At 46.6% G+C, this 17,525-nt stretch overlaps 1 protein-coding gene across 2 annotated transcripts; it reads left to right on the forward strand.

Annotated features, from left to right (window-relative positions):
• The first annotated feature begins 109 nt into the window (after nucleotides 1-109).
• On the forward strand, nucleotides 110-15,904 carry LOC133907670 (uncharacterized). Of its 2 annotated transcripts, XM_062349738.1 has the most exons (12): nucleotides 1,445-1,682; nucleotides 1,809-1,893; nucleotides 8,863-8,914; nucleotides 8,990-9,010; nucleotides 9,091-9,144; nucleotides 9,638-9,688; nucleotides 9,895-9,957; nucleotides 13,914-13,979; nucleotides 14,089-14,127; nucleotides 14,370-14,492; nucleotides 15,085-15,177; nucleotides 15,379-15,904. In XM_062349738.1, exons 1-12 carry the CDS (start codon nucleotides 1,577-1,579, stop codon nucleotides 15,562-15,564), a joined length of 939 nt encoding a protein of 312 aa, XP_062205722.1. In that variant the 5' UTR covers nucleotides 1,445-1,576; the 3' UTR covers nucleotides 15,565-15,904. The 2 variants fall into 2 exon arrangements, with proteins under 2 accessions (XP_062205723.1, XP_062205722.1); XM_062349739.1 differs by lacking the exons at nucleotides 1,445-1,682; nucleotides 1,809-1,893 and adding an exon at nucleotides 110-252.
• The last annotated feature ends 1,621 nt before the right edge of the window (nucleotides 15,905-17,525 follow it).

The raw sequence follows: 17,525 nt of genomic DNA on the forward strand, positions 1-17,525 counted from the left end.
CAGGCATTTGATTGGGGACAGTTGTACTTATATGTTTGCAAGCATCTGATGTGAAAGCATATTATTTTTTATGAACAGAAAATAATTTTTTGGCTAACGATGTGGAAGCATATTCCAGGATGGGAAAACCGACAGGCCAGATTAGGTTAGAATCCTGCAGTGTACTCATATTGTTCGTTTTGCAACAGTTTGTCACCTGAAAGCATCACAGTTTCAGTGATTGGAGACAAAATTGCACATTTGGATCCTCTGGTAGTCTCTCCTTCTTCTGCTCTTGTTTCTCCAAGTCCATTTTGTAATTGTTCTAGCATTCAATCACTCGGTTTAACGAATTGAGTATAAATAGATGAAGTGATGGGTAGTGTGTTTAACCCTATGACATTCAAATCACCTACGATTAGGCAAAAGTAAATTGCATGTGCTTAGACCAACTAAAGGGCATTGACCAGATCCTTTTCTCGTTTGATAAAAAGTACCTACAATTCAATAGCAAAAGTGTGGCATATATGCTATCAGTTTCAAACAAGTATGATGTTGTGCCTTCTAATGACAATATATTGAATTATTGGTCCCTCCCAGAGATAGCCTCTAATTCATTTTCTCTGTAGATATAGATGTTACGTCATGTTGTTACTAAGTCTTAACCCTGTGGGAATTGAACTATTTCATTTTCATGCGAAATTCCTGCAGTCCGAACATTCCCTCAGTGGACTGGAGTGTTGCTTTCGCCAAACTGCATAGTGCATTGGATATAGAATGGCTATTGAATGCCTGAGTGCAAATGCAGATCCACCTATTTGAGTTTACGGTTTGCTTGCTCAAATGCTCTTCCTTTTCTGCCCTTGCGATTAGCTTATTAGATTCTGACATCCAGAGCAACACCAAATTCTCCAAGCTGGTCCCTTCAACTAGAATGGAGTTGTCTCTATGCATTATAGCCTACTCTACTTCCACATGACTGTTGCACAGATGATGCTTGTGGGCAACAGGTTCCTTCACTAGCAATTTAGCATGATTAAATCCAGCACAACCTATGAGAATGGACAAAGCAAGAGCCAAGAGACTGCCTCCATCTCTTCCAAGCAATGTGGTTGATGAGTCGATGATCTAAGTGGAAGACTCGTACATAAAGTGGGTCATGTAATCATCTCTCGGTGTGATAGTGGAAATGTGATATCACGATTTTATCTATCAGAATTCAAATTCTGTGTCTACGATTTATATATATGTAAATATTTTTAGTGGTAATAGGCGTATTATAGTGACATGTTCATATGTGTGTGCGTGACAAAAAGTGGGTCCCGTGTGTCAGTCTGTGTTTAGTAAGTGCCATAGCCATGTGCCATCAGCCTTGCACTCAGCCGTCAACGCAAAAACAAGCCAAGTCGCCAACTACCACAGCAATCGTCTACCAGCACCTCTGTCGTGCGGGCCCACGAGACAACTGTATCGAACCGCCTCACCCCTTCCCCTTCCTCTTCCGCTCCGCCTCCTGTCTTCTCATCAGTGCTCGCACGCGGAGGGAGGCGGAGGCGAAGCCCTGCCCCCCCCCCCCCTATCCGCCGCGGCGACGCTGATGGCCGCGCCGCGCGACGCCTGCGTGCTCGTCGTCCTCCTCCTGCTCGCCGCATCCGCGGCGCTCGCGCCGGTGGCCTCCGCCGTGCCTTTCATCGTCCTGCACGGTTAGGGTTTCGCGTCCCTCGTCCCGATTCGGGTACTGGTCCCGATTCGGGTACTGGTGGTGCTTGGAATGAATTGTTCGATTCCTGATTCGTGTGAGGTTGTTGGTTGTGCTCGAGCGCATGCAGGGATCGGAGACGAATGCGGGAACGACGGGTTGGCGTCCTTCACCGAGTTGCTTGGGGAGTGGTCCAGCTCCAAAGGCTACTGCATGTAACAGCCTCTCTCTCGTGCGTGGGTGCTGTGTTGTTCGTAAACTTCGTATGCGTATCAAATTATGTCAATTAAGTAGGGGTATATCGGGGTGTAGGCAACCTATGCGTTGGGCTTGTTGATTCGTCTGTTGTGTGATTAGAGAGGAGTAAATGGTGTCAGGGAACATAAGCGCTTGCTGGTATTGTGCTTTGGAGATTTTTTTTAGTTGTGGACTTGTGGTGTCGCTTGCTTGTGAAGAGTGAAGAACAAGGATTTGTTTGCCTGTTCAAGTAAAAATTGCCAGGGCATGTAGGGTGAAATCTATTGTGAGGTAATGTTCTGGTTTCTGGTATATATATTGATTATTTGTTTATTTTCCATGTGAAGTCCAATAAATATATGTTCCCAATATAGATATAATTGGATTTCCTTGGATAGATAAAAAAGGAGTAAAATTTAATATGCTGGCGTGCGTTTGTGGATTATTTGTTATTTTTCGCAACAATCTGTTATTTTTCCTTGTAATTTGTCATGCGCATCAGTGCTAACTGCTAACAAATAAATATATTTTTTAGTTTGACTTTGCTTTCGTTAGATGTATAACCCTTAGTCGCTTTTGGCTCTTGTATAGGGGTCTTTTTGTATATGTACAATATCTTGTATACTAGCCCCTTTAGGGCATATGGAATAGATGAGCTGCACATTTGTTACATGGTAACAAAGCCTTAGAGTTTACTCTTGATCCATGGCCACCGTCGTCGTGCCGCCGGCTAGATGCTGGTGATTCTCCACCGGCCGGCAACCACGCAGCTCCATCTCCCTTTCCCTCCCTCCCCTGCTTATCTCCATCTTCCTCCGTGCCGTCTCGACCGCGCGCGTTGCCATGCGGAATCTCGTGTGCGCGCTTGCTTGACGCTCGCCCCGCCGCCACTCCAGCCGTCTTCAACTCGGCCGTCGTCGCCTCGGTCCTCGCCGCCACCGTCGCACCACATCAAGGCCGTCCTCGAGCTTCTCCCCGACCGCCTCCGCCGCCGTTGCCCTGAGCTTTGGCTCCCCCGTTGTGCTGCTGTTCCAGTCGGTGCACCACCACCTGCTATGCCGCCCGATCCAGCTTCCCCTCGGCCGGATTTGTCGCGCCGCTGCCAGACTCGACCAGGCCTAGCCCCCGCCACTTTCCTGGCCCCTGCTTGCTAATTGAGAGGTCGAAAGGGGCAAGAACAAAAAAAAAACTTCTTCATGGTGTCCTTCTGGGAGGATGGGTGCCATTCCTGTTCCGCGATGCCCTGTTTTTTTCAATGGCATCAACTGGGGGGAGTTCGTGTTTCACATGAAGATCCACATGGCTGGTCAGCAGCTGTGGGGCTACCTCACCAGCGAGTTGGCATGTTTGCCTTGTCCCGCTCTTTCGACTCCACCCACTTACCCGCCAGATGCTGATGATGATGCCAAGACTCCTCTGATTGATGCTTTCGAGGCTGAGATGGAGACTTACCAGTCAGATCTTGTTGTCTACGTGACCTGGTTGCGTGAGGAGGCCTGTGCCAAAGCCATCTTGTTTACGAGCATGGAGGTCGATCTCTCGATGTCACTCAAGGGACTCAACACTACATAGCTGATGTGGGCTCACCTTCGTCGTAGCTACGAGATTTGCAACGAGGCGTTGTACATTGCTGTTGTGACGGAAGCTTAGTCGCTTTCACAACTAGACTCCACTGTGGAGGAGTTCCACCGTTAGATGTCAACAGTTTGGCAGCGCCTAGACAATTTGGGTGCAGAGTTCTGTACTGCTGGCACCTGCAGGTGCTGTGACCATCATCGGAGTCAAAGGGCGACTCTTCATCTTCACGAGTTCCTCTCTCGGCTTCACCCTGAGTTTGAGACTGTCAGATCACAGCTGCTGACGCGCTATCTGCGCCCATCGCTTGATGAGGCGATGCCTGAGCTGCGGACTGAGGAGACACATCTTTGAGAGTGGGGTGTGAGCCTGGCTCAACATTTCACCTCTGTCCTGGTCGCTCGAGCCCCTTCTTTGGCTCTCACACCTCCCCAGGTGCCTCCTCCTCCTTCGACGCCACAACCCTCCTTGGTGGTGGCGAGGGCTCCTTCTGGTGTCTTCTGCGACTACTGTGACAAGCCTGGGCACACTGCTCAGGTGTGTTTCACGAAACAATGTGAAAAAACACAGAAGAAGATACGACGCAACAGACGGTTCTCTCAAAGCCCAGGAGGTGAATCTAGTCAGTCGGGTTCTTGTTTTGTGTCTGCTGCAGAGCAGGAGCTCCTTGCGCTGTTTCTCCGCCTCACTACTGCAGCTTCTACCTCAGCACTTGGGACTACTGCTTAGCCTTTTGGTTCCACTCCTTCCCACCCAAGTATATCATCCCCATGGTTTCTTGATTCCGGTGCCTCCTTTCATATCACTCTGGATTTGACTCATCTATCTTCTGTGTCGCCACCTAGTTCACTACTCATAGTTCAAACAGCAAATGGCACCTCCCTTCCGGTTGCAGGACGGGGCACTATCTACTTCCTCCTTTTATGTCCCTACTATCTCATGTTCCTAAACTCACAATGCACCCTTTGTTCGCCGGTCAGATCACTGATCATAGATGTCGTATCATTCTTGAGGCTGACTCTTGTTGTGTTTAGGATCTTCGTACTGGGCTTCTGGTGGGGACTGGTCCTAGGTGTCATGACTCTCAGTGCCTTTGGGAGCTTGATTTGCTATGCCTTCCTTCAGCCACTTCGGACAGCTAGTCATCCAGTTCTCCTGCCTCCTTGTCAGTTGCTTCCTCTACTACCACTTTTGCGCAGTGGCATTGCCGTCTAGGCCATCTCTCTGGTTCTAGGCTTTCCACTTTGGTGGGTAGTGGTGTCTTAGGTCCTCTCTGGTGACGCTGCTCTTTATTGTATGGGTTGCAAGTTTGGTAAACAGTTGCAACTCCCTTTGATCTTGTCCACTCTGATGTTTGGGGGCGTGCTCCCTTCGTTTTGAAAGAGGGTCACTCCTATTATCTAATCTTTATAGATGATTACTTGAGATTTACTTGGATTTACCTTGTCTTCTCGTGGTCAGTTCCTTTCCAATTACCAATAGTTTGCCTCTATGATTTGCACTCAATTTGACTCTTCCAAATGAGCTTTTCGTGCTGACTTTGCTAGTGAGTACATTTCAGATGCGCATAGTCGTTATCTAGTTGATCAGGGAACTCTTGCTCAGTTTTCCTGTCCTGGTGCCCATACTCAGAACGGTGTTGTTGAGCGCAAGCATCATCACATTCTTGAGACTGCTCGTGCTCTTCTAATCTCCTTTAATCTTTCACCTCACTCTAGGTTGAGGCTATTTCTACGGCTTTCTTCCTCATTAACAGGCAGTCATCCTCTGTTCTTCATGGCTGTACTCCCTATGAGCGTCTCTTTAGCAAGCTTCCCGTGTACGGTCACCTTTGGTGCTTTGGGTGTGTAGGCTATGTTCTTCTTCCTCCTCGTGAGCGCACCAAGGTGACTGCTCAATCCGTTCAATGTGTTTTTCTTGGATACAGTTTGGAGCACAAGGTTTTCGCTGCTATGACCCTATTGCTCGTCAAATGAGAATTTCTCGGGATGTCACATTTGATGAATCATGTTCCTCCTATCCTCATTCTTCCACCAGTACTCCAACTACCACAGCTGACTCTCTCTCTTTCCTTATTCTTCCTAATCCGTATTTTCCGCTGCCATCCTCGCCTCGTCCACTACCATCATGTTCCACATAGTCAGCTCTCATCCTAGCTCCACAACCACCATCATCTCCATGCTCACCACCACCTTCCACTCCACCTCTGGTTGCTTCCCACCTCCTTCGGAGCTTCCTCCTCGTGAGATCACTCACTACTACACTCGTCGATCATGCCATCTTCCTTCACCTGACTCCTCTCCGTCTCTTCTAGGACCTACTCCGGAGTCTCCACCTTGGTATGATCTCCGTGATCATCATACTATTCGACCACCTGAGCGCCTTGGCTTCACAACTGTTGCTCTTGTTGAGCCCACGACCTACCGAGAGGCTACTGTCCACCAGGAGTGGTAGCAGGCTATGGGCCTATGGCTGAGGAGATTGATTCTTTGGAGCGTACTGGCACTTGGGATCTTGTTCTTCTGCCAGCCCATGTCACTCCTATCACTTGTAAGTGGGTCTATAAGGTCATGACTCGCTCTGATGACTCTCTTAAGCGCTACAAGGCTCGTCTTGTGGCTCGTGGTTTTCAGCAGGAGCATGGTTATGATTATGATGAGACTTTTGCTCCAGTTGCTCATATGACCACTATTCGGACTCTTCTGGTTGTTGCCTCTGTTCGTCAGTGGTCCATCTCTCAACTAAACGCCAAGAATGCCTTTCTTAATGGCGAGTTGCGTGAGGTCTACATGCAGCCACCCAGAGTACTGTCCCTGATGACATGTTGTGTCATTTACGTCGCTCTCTTTATGGCCTCAAGCAGGCTCCTCGGGCCTGGTTTGAGCATTCTTCTTCGGTTGTCACTGACGCTGGCTTTCAGCCCAATGACCATGACCTTGCGCTCTTTGTTCACACTTCCTCTCGTGGTCGCACGCTTCTTTTTGTTGATGACATTATTATCACCCGGTGATGATTCTCAATTTGTTGACTTTGTGAAGAAGCGCCTCAGTGACAAGTTCTTGATGTTTGATTTGGGTCCTCTTCGGTACTTCCTTCTGATTGAGTTCTCTGCCACGCTTGACGACACCTATCTCTCGCAAGAGAAGTATATTCAGGATCTTCTTGCTCGAGCCGCTTTCACCGATCATTGCATGATTGATACACCCATGGAGCTTGGTGTTCATCTCCACTCCACTGATGGTGTGCCTCTCGTCGATCCCACTCGTTATCATCATCTTGTTGGGAGTCTTGTCTAGCTTAGGATCACTCGTCCGGACATTTCTCACTCTGTTCACATCCTCAGCCAGATTGTGTCTACTCCCTCTCAGCTCCACTACACACACCTCCTCTGTGTTCTGTGCTTTCTTCGTGGCACCATTTCTCACCGTCTTTTCTTTTCTTGCTCCAGTTCCCTCCAACTCCAGGCGTATTCCGATGCGACCTAGGCTAGTGATCACTCTAATTGTCGCTCTCTCTCTCTCCGCCTATTGTGTTTTCCTTGGATCCTCCCTAATTGCCTGGAAGACCAAGAAACAGATAGCAGTTTCCTGTTTGAGTGCCGAGGCTAAATTGCGGGCTATGACGACGTTGACCTTTGAGGTCACCTGGCTCTGGTGGCTCCTTGCGGATTTTGGTGTGTCGGTTACAACACCCACGCCTTTTTCGTCTGATAGCACTGGTGCGATCAATATTGCTCGAGACCCAGTGAAGTATGAGTTCACCAAGCATATCGGTGTTGATGCTTCTTACATGAGATCGTAGGTGCAGGATCAGGTTGTGGCTCTTCAATATGTGCCTTCCGAGCTCTAGTTAGCTGACTTCCTTACGAAGGCACAAACAAGGGCACAACATAGTTATTTTCTTTCCAAACTCAGTGTGGTTGACCCACTGTGAGTTTGAGGGGGGGGGGGGTGTTAGATGTATAACCCTTAGTTGCTTTTGGCTCTTGTATAGGGGTCTTTTTGCATATGTACACTCTCTTGTATATCAGCCCCTTCAGGGAATATGGAATAGATGAGCTGCACATTTGTTACAGCTTTTACAATTTAAAATTAATAAACTGTTGTGCTGCACATATGCCAGGGAATCTCTTTGAAGATTGTTATGTGATGATATCTTGTGTGGTTCCTTTTGTTATTTTCCTCAGAAATTTCATCACGAGTGTTTGGGGTAACATATAACCATGTAATTTAAACTTTGCTCCTAGAACTGTAGATTCGTGTACTGCTAAGGATTATATTCCAGTGTTCTATTGAAGCAATGCTTAGTTGTTAGTAATATTGTATTGTTCAATGTTTTGGAAACTTTATCATAACCTGTTCTCTAGACACGTTTGGGATGTGCATCTGCACTGTTGTTTGAGTATCTTACGATTTTTATGGTGTTGTTCATTTGTAGCTTTGACCACCAAAACATGTCTGACACACACAACAAAATATCACATTTGTATTACACTTATACGGCTTAATGTCACATTGCAGATCAAATACTTGTTGCAATTTTTGACTTGGCTATGGAAATCCAAAACCATGAAAAAACAATCTAGTAAATAAATCAACTTGAAGAGAGTCATAAAGTAGTGGATGGTATGGTCGTCCTTGCTGCTGCTGGTGATTATTTTCTTCATAGTACTTAAGAAGATTAGATAAATATAATGCTATGATACAGTCTTAGTGGAATGGCAATTCAATCACCCCTTCGACTAGTAGAGTCCCCACAATAGATAGCTCTTAGGCTGTTCTAAACTAGGTTGGCAGATCCTGGTAGCCATGTATTCGTTTAAATTCAGCACAACAACAATAACAATAACAACAACAAAGCTGTTTAGTCCCAAGCATGTTGTGATAGGCTAGAGATGAGACCCAAAATGCTTCAAAAAAACAAAGAGGATATATAAATAAAAATGGTATGTGTAATAGTAATAGTAATAGTAATATGGTACTTTCACACAAAAAGTTGGACATGGTTTTAGTGATAGGTCATGCGTTCATGGCTGATTAATTTTGTAGAAGGCTAGGAAATTCCATGTGTCAACTCTGTTTTCTCAAACACATGATATAAATATGGAGTAACAAATAAGACACCACTACCGTGGTTAGAAATTTTTGGAAAATCCTACATTTCTATTTTTGGCTTGATATCTACATCTGATCTATTGCCGGCATTTAGCTTGCTTTGCCATTAATATCAAGTGATCTTACTACGAAATTAATATCTCATATTTCCTAAAAGAAAGCTTGCGATGGGCATTCTATAAGTCTTATTTAAAAAAAAAAAACCTTATGCTGTGCTTATACTTGACTATACTAATGGAAATTATATGTGTTCCTCAGTGAAATTGGAAGAGGAGCATGGGACTCTTGGTTAATGCCACTTCAAGAGCAGGTTGGTTCTTACTCAACGTTGTAATTGAATAGTTTTTCCCCGTAAAAGTTTTTGATATCATACATTCATCTGCAGGCAAATACAGTTTGCAAGAAGGTGATGTGGCATCTTCTGCTTTTCTAAATTGTACCCTGAGTCATCAAGGTTCTGTATCATTGCTGGAATTTGTTTTCCAGGTCAAGAAAATGAAAGAGCTCAGCAAAGGTTACAACATAATCGGCCTGTCTCAGGTGCGTTCATGCTGCTGTGCTATTTGTGAAACATGGCGATAACTTTAAATGTTATTATCTATTCTTGATATTCCTTTGTGCTGCTGCTGTGTCCTTATTTTTAATTCTGTTTTTGGTAATGCCAATTCATTCACTGTATTGGTTAGCAAAAAGCTATGAAATTTAGATGATAAATAAGAAGCATTACTAGATATTGCAAGTTTCCATCGCATCATATTGCTCAAAATCCTAGATATATGTTGCAGGCCTCAAACTGACTTGTGGTAATGCTGCCTGTGAACTGCTTATAACTATTGGGCAACCCATATGTATGTTCTACCGTTGGACCGCTGTAGTACATCTAATTTTGGAATGTGCTTCTGAAATTTGGCTTGTTGGTTTAGCAGGAAGTTTCACCGAGTGCTGTTAAGCAATCTCACTAGATTCTGAGGTTATTACTGCTGATTGGGAATTGAAGAATTTCTGATCCTGTCCCATATATTACTTTTTGTAGGGAAACTTAATTGGTCGGGCTGTAATTGAGTACTGTGACCATGGACCACCGGTGAGCTGAATTGTTTAGCTTCCTGTTATTTCGCAATCACTGAGCTAACTTGCTAATCTGTTAATGTGTTTCACTAGAATATGTATGCTACAAGCATTCTTTGCCGGACCTCTTTCATAACACTATTGTTCTTATTATTCTGAATGATGATTAAACCCTTTCTTGTTCTATATGTTCTAGTTGTTTTAACCTCCTTTTTGGGATAGGTCAAGAATTTCATCTCAATTGGTGGTCCTCATGCTGGTACAGCTTCAGTGCCTCTTTGCGGTGTAAGCTTACTCCATTCTTCCCAATTTATCCTTCTTTTTAAACCAGCGTTCCAACAATAGTGAACGCAGTTTGCAATACCATCAGATATTGACTAGTGAGGTTTTCCCATGTATATTATGCGTGGCATGTATGCTTAAAATTTAATAACCAATGTATTAATAATAAAAACCAGCACTTGCTGCTTGATAGGTTGCTATTGATAGGCTTCTCATAATGCAATACACAAAACACTACTCACTCTGGTCCAAGATAGATGTTTTAGCACTTTGTACATTGAACGAGGAGTTCATGCATTGGTTGTTCACTTAGTTTGCTCCTAGTGACTGTACACCTGTCAATCAAATACTATACTAATGGGCATTTCATGGGTGGATTTGATGGAATAAGTTCTTGATGAAATCAAAAGAAGTATTTATAAACCAAAAGCATGTTGCTAATATTTTACCAGATGAAATATGTCACACATCTTGAAATATGTGTGGGTACCTCCCCATTACCTTTTTTATGTGTTTGCCACCATGTTTGTTTTGTGTGGGTTGGCCTTCCTGCTGCATGACTGGCAATAAGTCATAGCAGTGGACTGCTAGAATGGGTAAGCGTAGCCATTAGTAGTTCTATGGCAAAATTAGGTGGATACCATTGTAAAAGTGCTCATATTGGAAAATAACATCGGTGTGAGGATGACACAGATGCTACCTAGCAAATTGCCCCTAGTTCTATTTAGTGCCACTCCAGATGTTTGATAAGCCCATAAGATTGATTCCCGGAGTTACATATGCAAATGCGGGATAAAATTGACCTGCAGAGAAGTTACTTTCTCTGTTAACTTGGACCATCAACTTAAATTAGGAGTGGTTGCCTTGTTTTAAACAAACTAACATAATCTATCAATTTGTAAATTCTTGTGAGGGCTTTCGAGACTGCCTTTGCTTCTGTTTGTGCATGCAAATGTGCATACTTCTGAAATTATTATGGGATGCACTTGATGTATTTTTTATTAAAGTTAGTTTTGTGCCACTCAATTTGAACAGCTCAATTTACTTTTTATTTTGTGAATTATATATACCATTTGAACAATCTTGCCATCATCTTTGTCGATTTCCTCTCATTGGCCGGTCTAGAAGACGATGCCATCCTTTTCTGGGCATGTCAGAGACTAACAACAGTATAGTCCCTAACCACTGCGCCAAGTGCAGTCTTGCCATTTCTTCACTCCATCCTGCAACAACATCTCCATTCCTGGGAGGAGCTAGAACTGAGCTGAGATGAGTTTGCAAGCCGTTCCTACTTCCTACATGCAACATTCATACAACAATACAAATTGATGCCTAGGCCAAATGAAATGAAAGAAACAGACCAGGAGTATTCATATAAATGAAAATAGTGTGCACCAAAAATCTCGATCTTTGCAGCAAGAAATTCCTTTGCTCTTATGCCACTCGTCTTCAATTTTGTTAGGATGATCGCTTATAGAGCTCTTCTATATGCGGTCCCAATTGCTGCACCCCGGCTCCTCTACCCTCATCTTAATACTATCGAATATTCGTTCTTAACTCGATCTGGTGCTTCTCCTCCATTCATAGCTCCAAGCAATCTCTGCCAGTGAGATACCACTGAAACCACCTCACAGTAGTGCGGGTATGTTCTCTCTCTGCTTGACCTTTGGGTGAAGGCATGACAATGGCATAATAACAGTTCTAAAGCAGTCGATGGGAGTATTGAGTTGGTACAATCACAACAAGAATAAAGTGAGTGGTATTGAAGTGAGCCTATCGAGTTGAGTTGTATTGTCTAAAGCGTGTGTATCTTTCAGTAGTATAGAACCAATTTTTCCAAAATATTTGTTGAAAACGAGTCACTCTAGCTCTCGCCGGACGGAGGTAGAAGATGAACAGTAGACAAGATAGATTTGCCGGCGACGAACGCCGCGGCGCCAAACGCCTGTATCTTGGCTTGTATTAGACAACACACAACTCGGAACACCTTGAGCTGACGCATTACATTGGCTAATATAGCCCAGCAACTTAAGTCACGACCCGGCCTTCTCTGCGCACGAACGCACGGCCTTAGCTCATGCAAGAGCCACGAACTCGCGTGCGTGATGGACGCGCACGATCCGCATGAACTGGTCAGACTTCTCCTGCCAGCTCTCGCTCCTCCACACGACTCGGTCGCTCGAACAGACCGTGAGCCGTGCTCCCGCGCCTGCGCTGCGTCATGCCGATGCCTCCAACGCGAGCTCGAACACGCGCGCCATCGACGACTCAACCTGACACGCACGCACGCCATGCACGAACATGACGTGGTTTATTCTAACAATCTCCCCCTAAACCACGACATCGCCGCGCGTCCCGCCCTACAGGAGCGTCGGCTCGTCGGCGGCGTCACCAAACAACGCCTCCTCCTTCCTTGGCTTCGGGCATTCCCTCGAGAAGTGGCTGCGCTCACCACAGTTGAAGCACTTGCCCTTTCCGGAGCTGCGTCGACGCCTGCTCGCGCCCAATGCGACGCTGCTCCCCCCGTCGTCGTCGTCGCTGCCTTCCTGGCCGCCGCTACGGCCTCCACTCTTCTCGCCGTTGTAGTGCTTGCCGCTGCCTTCGCTCGAGCGCTCCTTGCTGCGGTGTTGACGCCGACGCGCCTCCCACTGTTCCTCCGTGAGCAGCAGATGCCCGACGCCATCTGCGACCGCCTCGACGCCGCCGCAGCGCTCCTCTGCCACGCGCAGCCTGCCGACGAGCTCCTCCAGCGACATGGTCTTCAAGTCGGCGAACATCTCGATGGAGCACGCGATCTGGTTGTACCTCGCCGGCACGACGCGCAGCATCTTCTTCACGACGCGTTCCTCCTCCATCGTCTCCCCCAGCCCGCGCAGCTCCGCGGCGAGAGAGTCGAGACGCATGGCGAAGTCGTCGATCGCCTCGCCATCCTTGAACGCCGCGTTCTCGAATTGCTTGAGGAGATGTTGCGCCTTGGCTTCCTGCACACGCGTCTCCCATCCGCTGCGACTTGACCGCCGCCCAAGCCTCCTTGGCGGTCTTCTTCACGGCGAGCCCGGACTTCATCTCCAGCGGCAATCCGCGCAGGATGACGGCCAGCGCCCGTCGATCCTTGCCGCGCTCGGCTTTGCCAGCCTCCACGGCATCCCAGAGCTCCATGCCCTCCAAGTTGACCCGCATCTCGAGCGCCCACTCGTGATAGTTTGTCTTCGTCAGCTTCGGGATCTCTGCCGTGCCGCCGATGACGCGCTCCACCACGACCGTACATGGTGCGCCATCGCCGGGGTTGCCGGAGCTCGAGTCGCCGACCTTCTTCGGCGTCGTCATCTTCAGCTCCCTCTCCTCTACCTAACCTGGCTCTGATACCACTTGTTGAAAACGAGTCACTCTAGCTCTCGCCGGACGGAGGTAGAAGACGAACGCCGCGGCGCCAAACGTCTGTATCTTGGCTTGTATTAGACAACACACAACTCGGAACACCTAGCTGACGCATTACATTGGCTAATATAGCCCAGCAACTTAAGTCACGACCCGGCCTTCTCTGCGCACGAACGCACGGCCTTAGCTCATGCAAGAGCCACGAACTCGCGTGCGTGATGGACGCGCACGATCCGCATGAACCGGTCAGACTTCTCCTGCCAGCGCTCGCTCCTCCACACGACTCGGTCGCTCGAACAGACCGTGAGCCGTGCTCCCGCGCCTGCGCTGCGTCATGCCGATGCCTCCAACGCGAGCTCGAACACGCGCGCCATCGACGACTCAACCTGACACACACACGCACGCACGCCATGCACGAACATGACGTGGTTTATTCTAACAATATTTTCTAGTTAATGTTAATAATGCAGCTTCTGGAAAACTACACTGAGCTGAATTTGGAACACCAACGCTCATTGTAGTCATATTGCTTTGCACATTCTTATGCTTATGCTACTAAACTTGTTCTTCTTTCTTTGCAGTCTGGGATTCTTTGTATTCTTATTGATGATCTGATTAAATTGGAGATATATTCAGACTATGTGCAGGTTTGTATATATTGTGCTGCAATGTCACGATTAATACTGCAGCTATCATGACTAGACATTACACAGCCTTTTATGTACATTAAATGAACTGAGGGTTGTGAAATTACAGGCACATCTTGCCCCTAGTGGTTACGTAAAGATACCCACTGTGAGTACTCTTCTATGTTTTAACTTCCATTCCTTGTAACAATTCTTTTCTCACATTTGTTTTCATTCTTGGTTGTCATCTCTCACATTGTGACCAATAATTCTTGCTGATATGCATGGCTTTTCATGATATAGTTAGTGCTCTAGAGTTCGAGTCCAACCTGTATACTGGCATGATTGTAGCTATTTTTATTTACATGCATAAATTATAGTGATCAGTTGAGTTCTTCCTTTGTTCTTTAGGATATGGAAGATTATTTGAAGGGGTGCAGATTTCTTCCAAAGCTTAACAATGAGATACCAAGTCAAAGAAATGTTACCTATAAAGAAAGATTCAGCAGCTTGGAAAACTTAGTATTGATCATGGTAAGTTCAACTTGTCCAATGTTTGCTATCTTCACACTTTCTGAGTGTACATATCATAGCATAGTACGCACCTAATTAGCGCTTCACAGCCTAGACTTCAGCTAATGCAGTGAACAGAGAAAAACATAACTAATTTTTTTTCCTGTTAGCCTTAGCCTTGAGACGAAAATAAACAAACTTAAGATAGGTTCATTGAAACCAAAACATATGCAATATGCAAAAGCCATGTGCAACATAACATGTCGTTACTAATCTGAACAAATATTGGTTCATTTAAGCCGTCCTTTTATGGTTCATATCTCATATGATGTGTTTTACACGTACTATGGTAAATTAATTATTCATTGCATAGCCGGGAGCAATGCATGTCTCATGAAATACTTATTTACATGTATACGAAAATTTTAATAGCATTATCTCACGCTTACCTTACCTTTTACATAATCATCGAACCACTGAGCATGATGCGTAATTTAACAAAATAGACACAGCTAACATATGCACTGTGTCATTTTTTCTTGTCTTCTGTATTCCATATTTTGAGATTCTCATCTGAAGGTCGATATATCATCACCCTTTTATACTGCTACAGTTTGAGGACGATGCAGTCCTAATACCTCGGGAAACAGCATGGTTTGGTTATTACCCTGCCGGCGCCTTTAACCCAGTGCTGCCTCCTCAAGAGGTAATTCTTCTTCCTTACAGTATGTCGTCCAAACAGCTTGCTTGCATTGATCTTTTGCCCCAAACGAGGGACAACGCCACGGTGTCGCCTTTGGTTAACTCATACTGGCACATAAACTGGCGTGTATTATTCTTTATTGTGATTTTCTTGTGGTCTCATTTTGTGACTGATACTAAGAAAATGCCTTTCGTGTGTATGTAGACAAAGCTGTATACCGAAGACTGGATTGGCTTGAAGACTCTGGACGAGGCTGGGCGTGTTAAATTCGTGTCTGTGCCAGGAGGTCACCTCCGCATCTCCAGAAGCGACATGAAGAAGTACGTCGTGCCTTACTTGAAGCCGGGTGGATCATCCAAGCAGGGCATACGCCGTATCCTGTCACATTGACGCGCGGCTGCTTTATTACAAACGAACCACGTGCATATTTGAGAATGTCTGTATCGGGGGCCCTGACATGTCGACCCTGTATTGACGCCTTGTAAATACTCTATAGTGTTGAACCGTAATGGAAGAACAGAAAGCGTAGGATAGGACGGTCGAGGCGCGGGTGCCGGGTTGACCCATGTTTGAGTTTTTTCTTTTTTCCGTTTGGCTAACTCGACAAGTAGCATCGCCATGATTGGACGTAACAGATCGATTAAGTTCCGCCCGTCACATAGCCCTGTAGGTTCTGCTGTTAGCCATTAGCTTTGCACATTGAATGAAAGCTCTATAAGTTGGTTTTTAATAGGCAGTTTGGCAAACAAACGAGTCTATCATGGGTGACACAGGGCCACTGTAGGATTAGGCTTAAATGGGCATGTTATTCATGAATGGTTTTTGGGGTTCTAGTGCGCCCATTACCGGCCCATTAAAACCTGGTATATCCTTATTTGGGCCTATTCGTTACGAATGGGCTTTCGTGGGCTTCCTGATGGGCCCATTAAAAGCTGATGCAAAGGATATGCACAGTTAGCGAGCTGAATCTTACAAATGGGCTTTGATGGGCCTCCATAGATGAAAAGTTGGGCCGTTTGTAGCCCACTGGTAGCCTAGGTTATCTTAGTTTTTTTTTATATTTTTTAACATTAATATTTAAATAAATAGACTCTGGATGGTAATATTTGTATAAATAGCTATATATGTCATCTGAAAGAGCTGTAGTTCTTTCGCATAACGTGGTAGCTGTCGGTGAATCAGGAACCGGGGGTTCTCGAACCTTGAGGTCAGGCCAGCAATCCGTCATGCGGCGTCATCCTGCGGAGTTTCCTCCGCGAGGTAAAAAAAAGATTAAATCTCGGGAGAGGGTGCTTGGGGCCATAGTCAATGGTCCTCGAGTACCTAAGTTTTCCGATGATCTGCGAAGTTTAAGTGCCGGGAAGAAAGTGCTCGTGGAGGTATACGGTGACCCCCGAGTATCCGAGTCTCCCGACGATCAGGAAAGCTAAGTATCGGGAGAAGTGTGCCTGGGGTCGCGAGTGGTGGCCCCCTGGGCACCCAAGTACCCCGAGGATCCATCGAAGGAAGTTCCGGGAGAGAGTGCTCGGGGCTGCGAGCAGCGGCTCCTGAGCACTCGGTCCCCCGAAGGTCTGTACAAGTGTGCCCGGGAGAGAGTGCTCAGGGAGGTGAACAGTACCCCCGAGGATCAAGAAAGGGCATTCTCGGGAGAGAGAGCTCGGGGAGGTGAACAGTGACCCCCGAGCATTCGGTTCCCCGACAACTCAGAAAGCCCCCTGACAGTGGCCCCCGTAGGGCCCCACTGATGAGGTGTCAGCCAGTCAAAGGCCCAAGTTCGCATTTAAAGAGCGCGTGTGGCCTGTCACCTCCAACTGTTCCTACCACGCTCAGTGTCAGTTCCTGTCACATTCTGGCAGGAGGGCGTGGGGTCACTAAATGCACGGGTCCCATCCCGTGCCATCCGGCCCGTTTCGGGATAACGTCGTAAGGGCCGAGACGTTCCGTCTGCAGCGCTGCTGTGGCAGGAGAACAAGACAGGACGGGCACGTCGGGCCGCTCTGCGGCTGCCCGGTGGGCCCTCTCCATGGCGCCCGTTGCCAGTGCATTTATGGTGACGGATGACCGGGCATGGGGCGTATTTTCCACCCCTGGTCACTTCGCACAGAGGCTATGATGACACCCTTTCCATTTATGGTACATTGGAACTCGTGCCCTCCTGTTCGGGGCACGCTGCTGCCGGCGGGTATTTAAAGCAGCCAGCAGCACGGACAAAGACAAGTGAAAAAAGGTTGAAAAATACCAGAGGAAGTAAGTAGCGAAGAGAAGAGAAGATCGAGAGCACCCAAAGCCAACAGACACACGCAGACCAAAGAACAAGGAGCCTCAGGCTCTAGGATAGATAAATATTCTTG

This window comes from Phragmites australis, chromosome 24 (assembly GCF_958298935.1).
Source record: "Phragmites australis chromosome 24, lpPhrAust1.1, whole genome shotgun sequence".
Lineage (NCBI taxonomy): Eukaryota > Viridiplantae > Streptophyta > Magnoliopsida > Poales > Poaceae > Phragmites > Phragmites australis.

Bases quoted from the DNA above. Each gene is read 5' to 3' on its own strand.
- LOC133907670 (XM_062349738.1), top strand. From the start codon at position 1,577: ATGGCCGCGCCGCGCGACGCCTGCGTGCTCGTCGTCCTCCTCCTGCTC. The intron at 1,683-1,808 runs GTTAGGGTTTCG...GAGCGCATGCAG, and splicing joins GCCTTTCATCGTCCTGCACG to GGATCGGAGACGAATGCGGG. The intron at 13,980-14,088 runs GTTTGTATATAT...GTGAAATTACAG, and splicing joins TATATTCAGACTATGTGCAG to GCACATCTTGCCCCTAGTGG.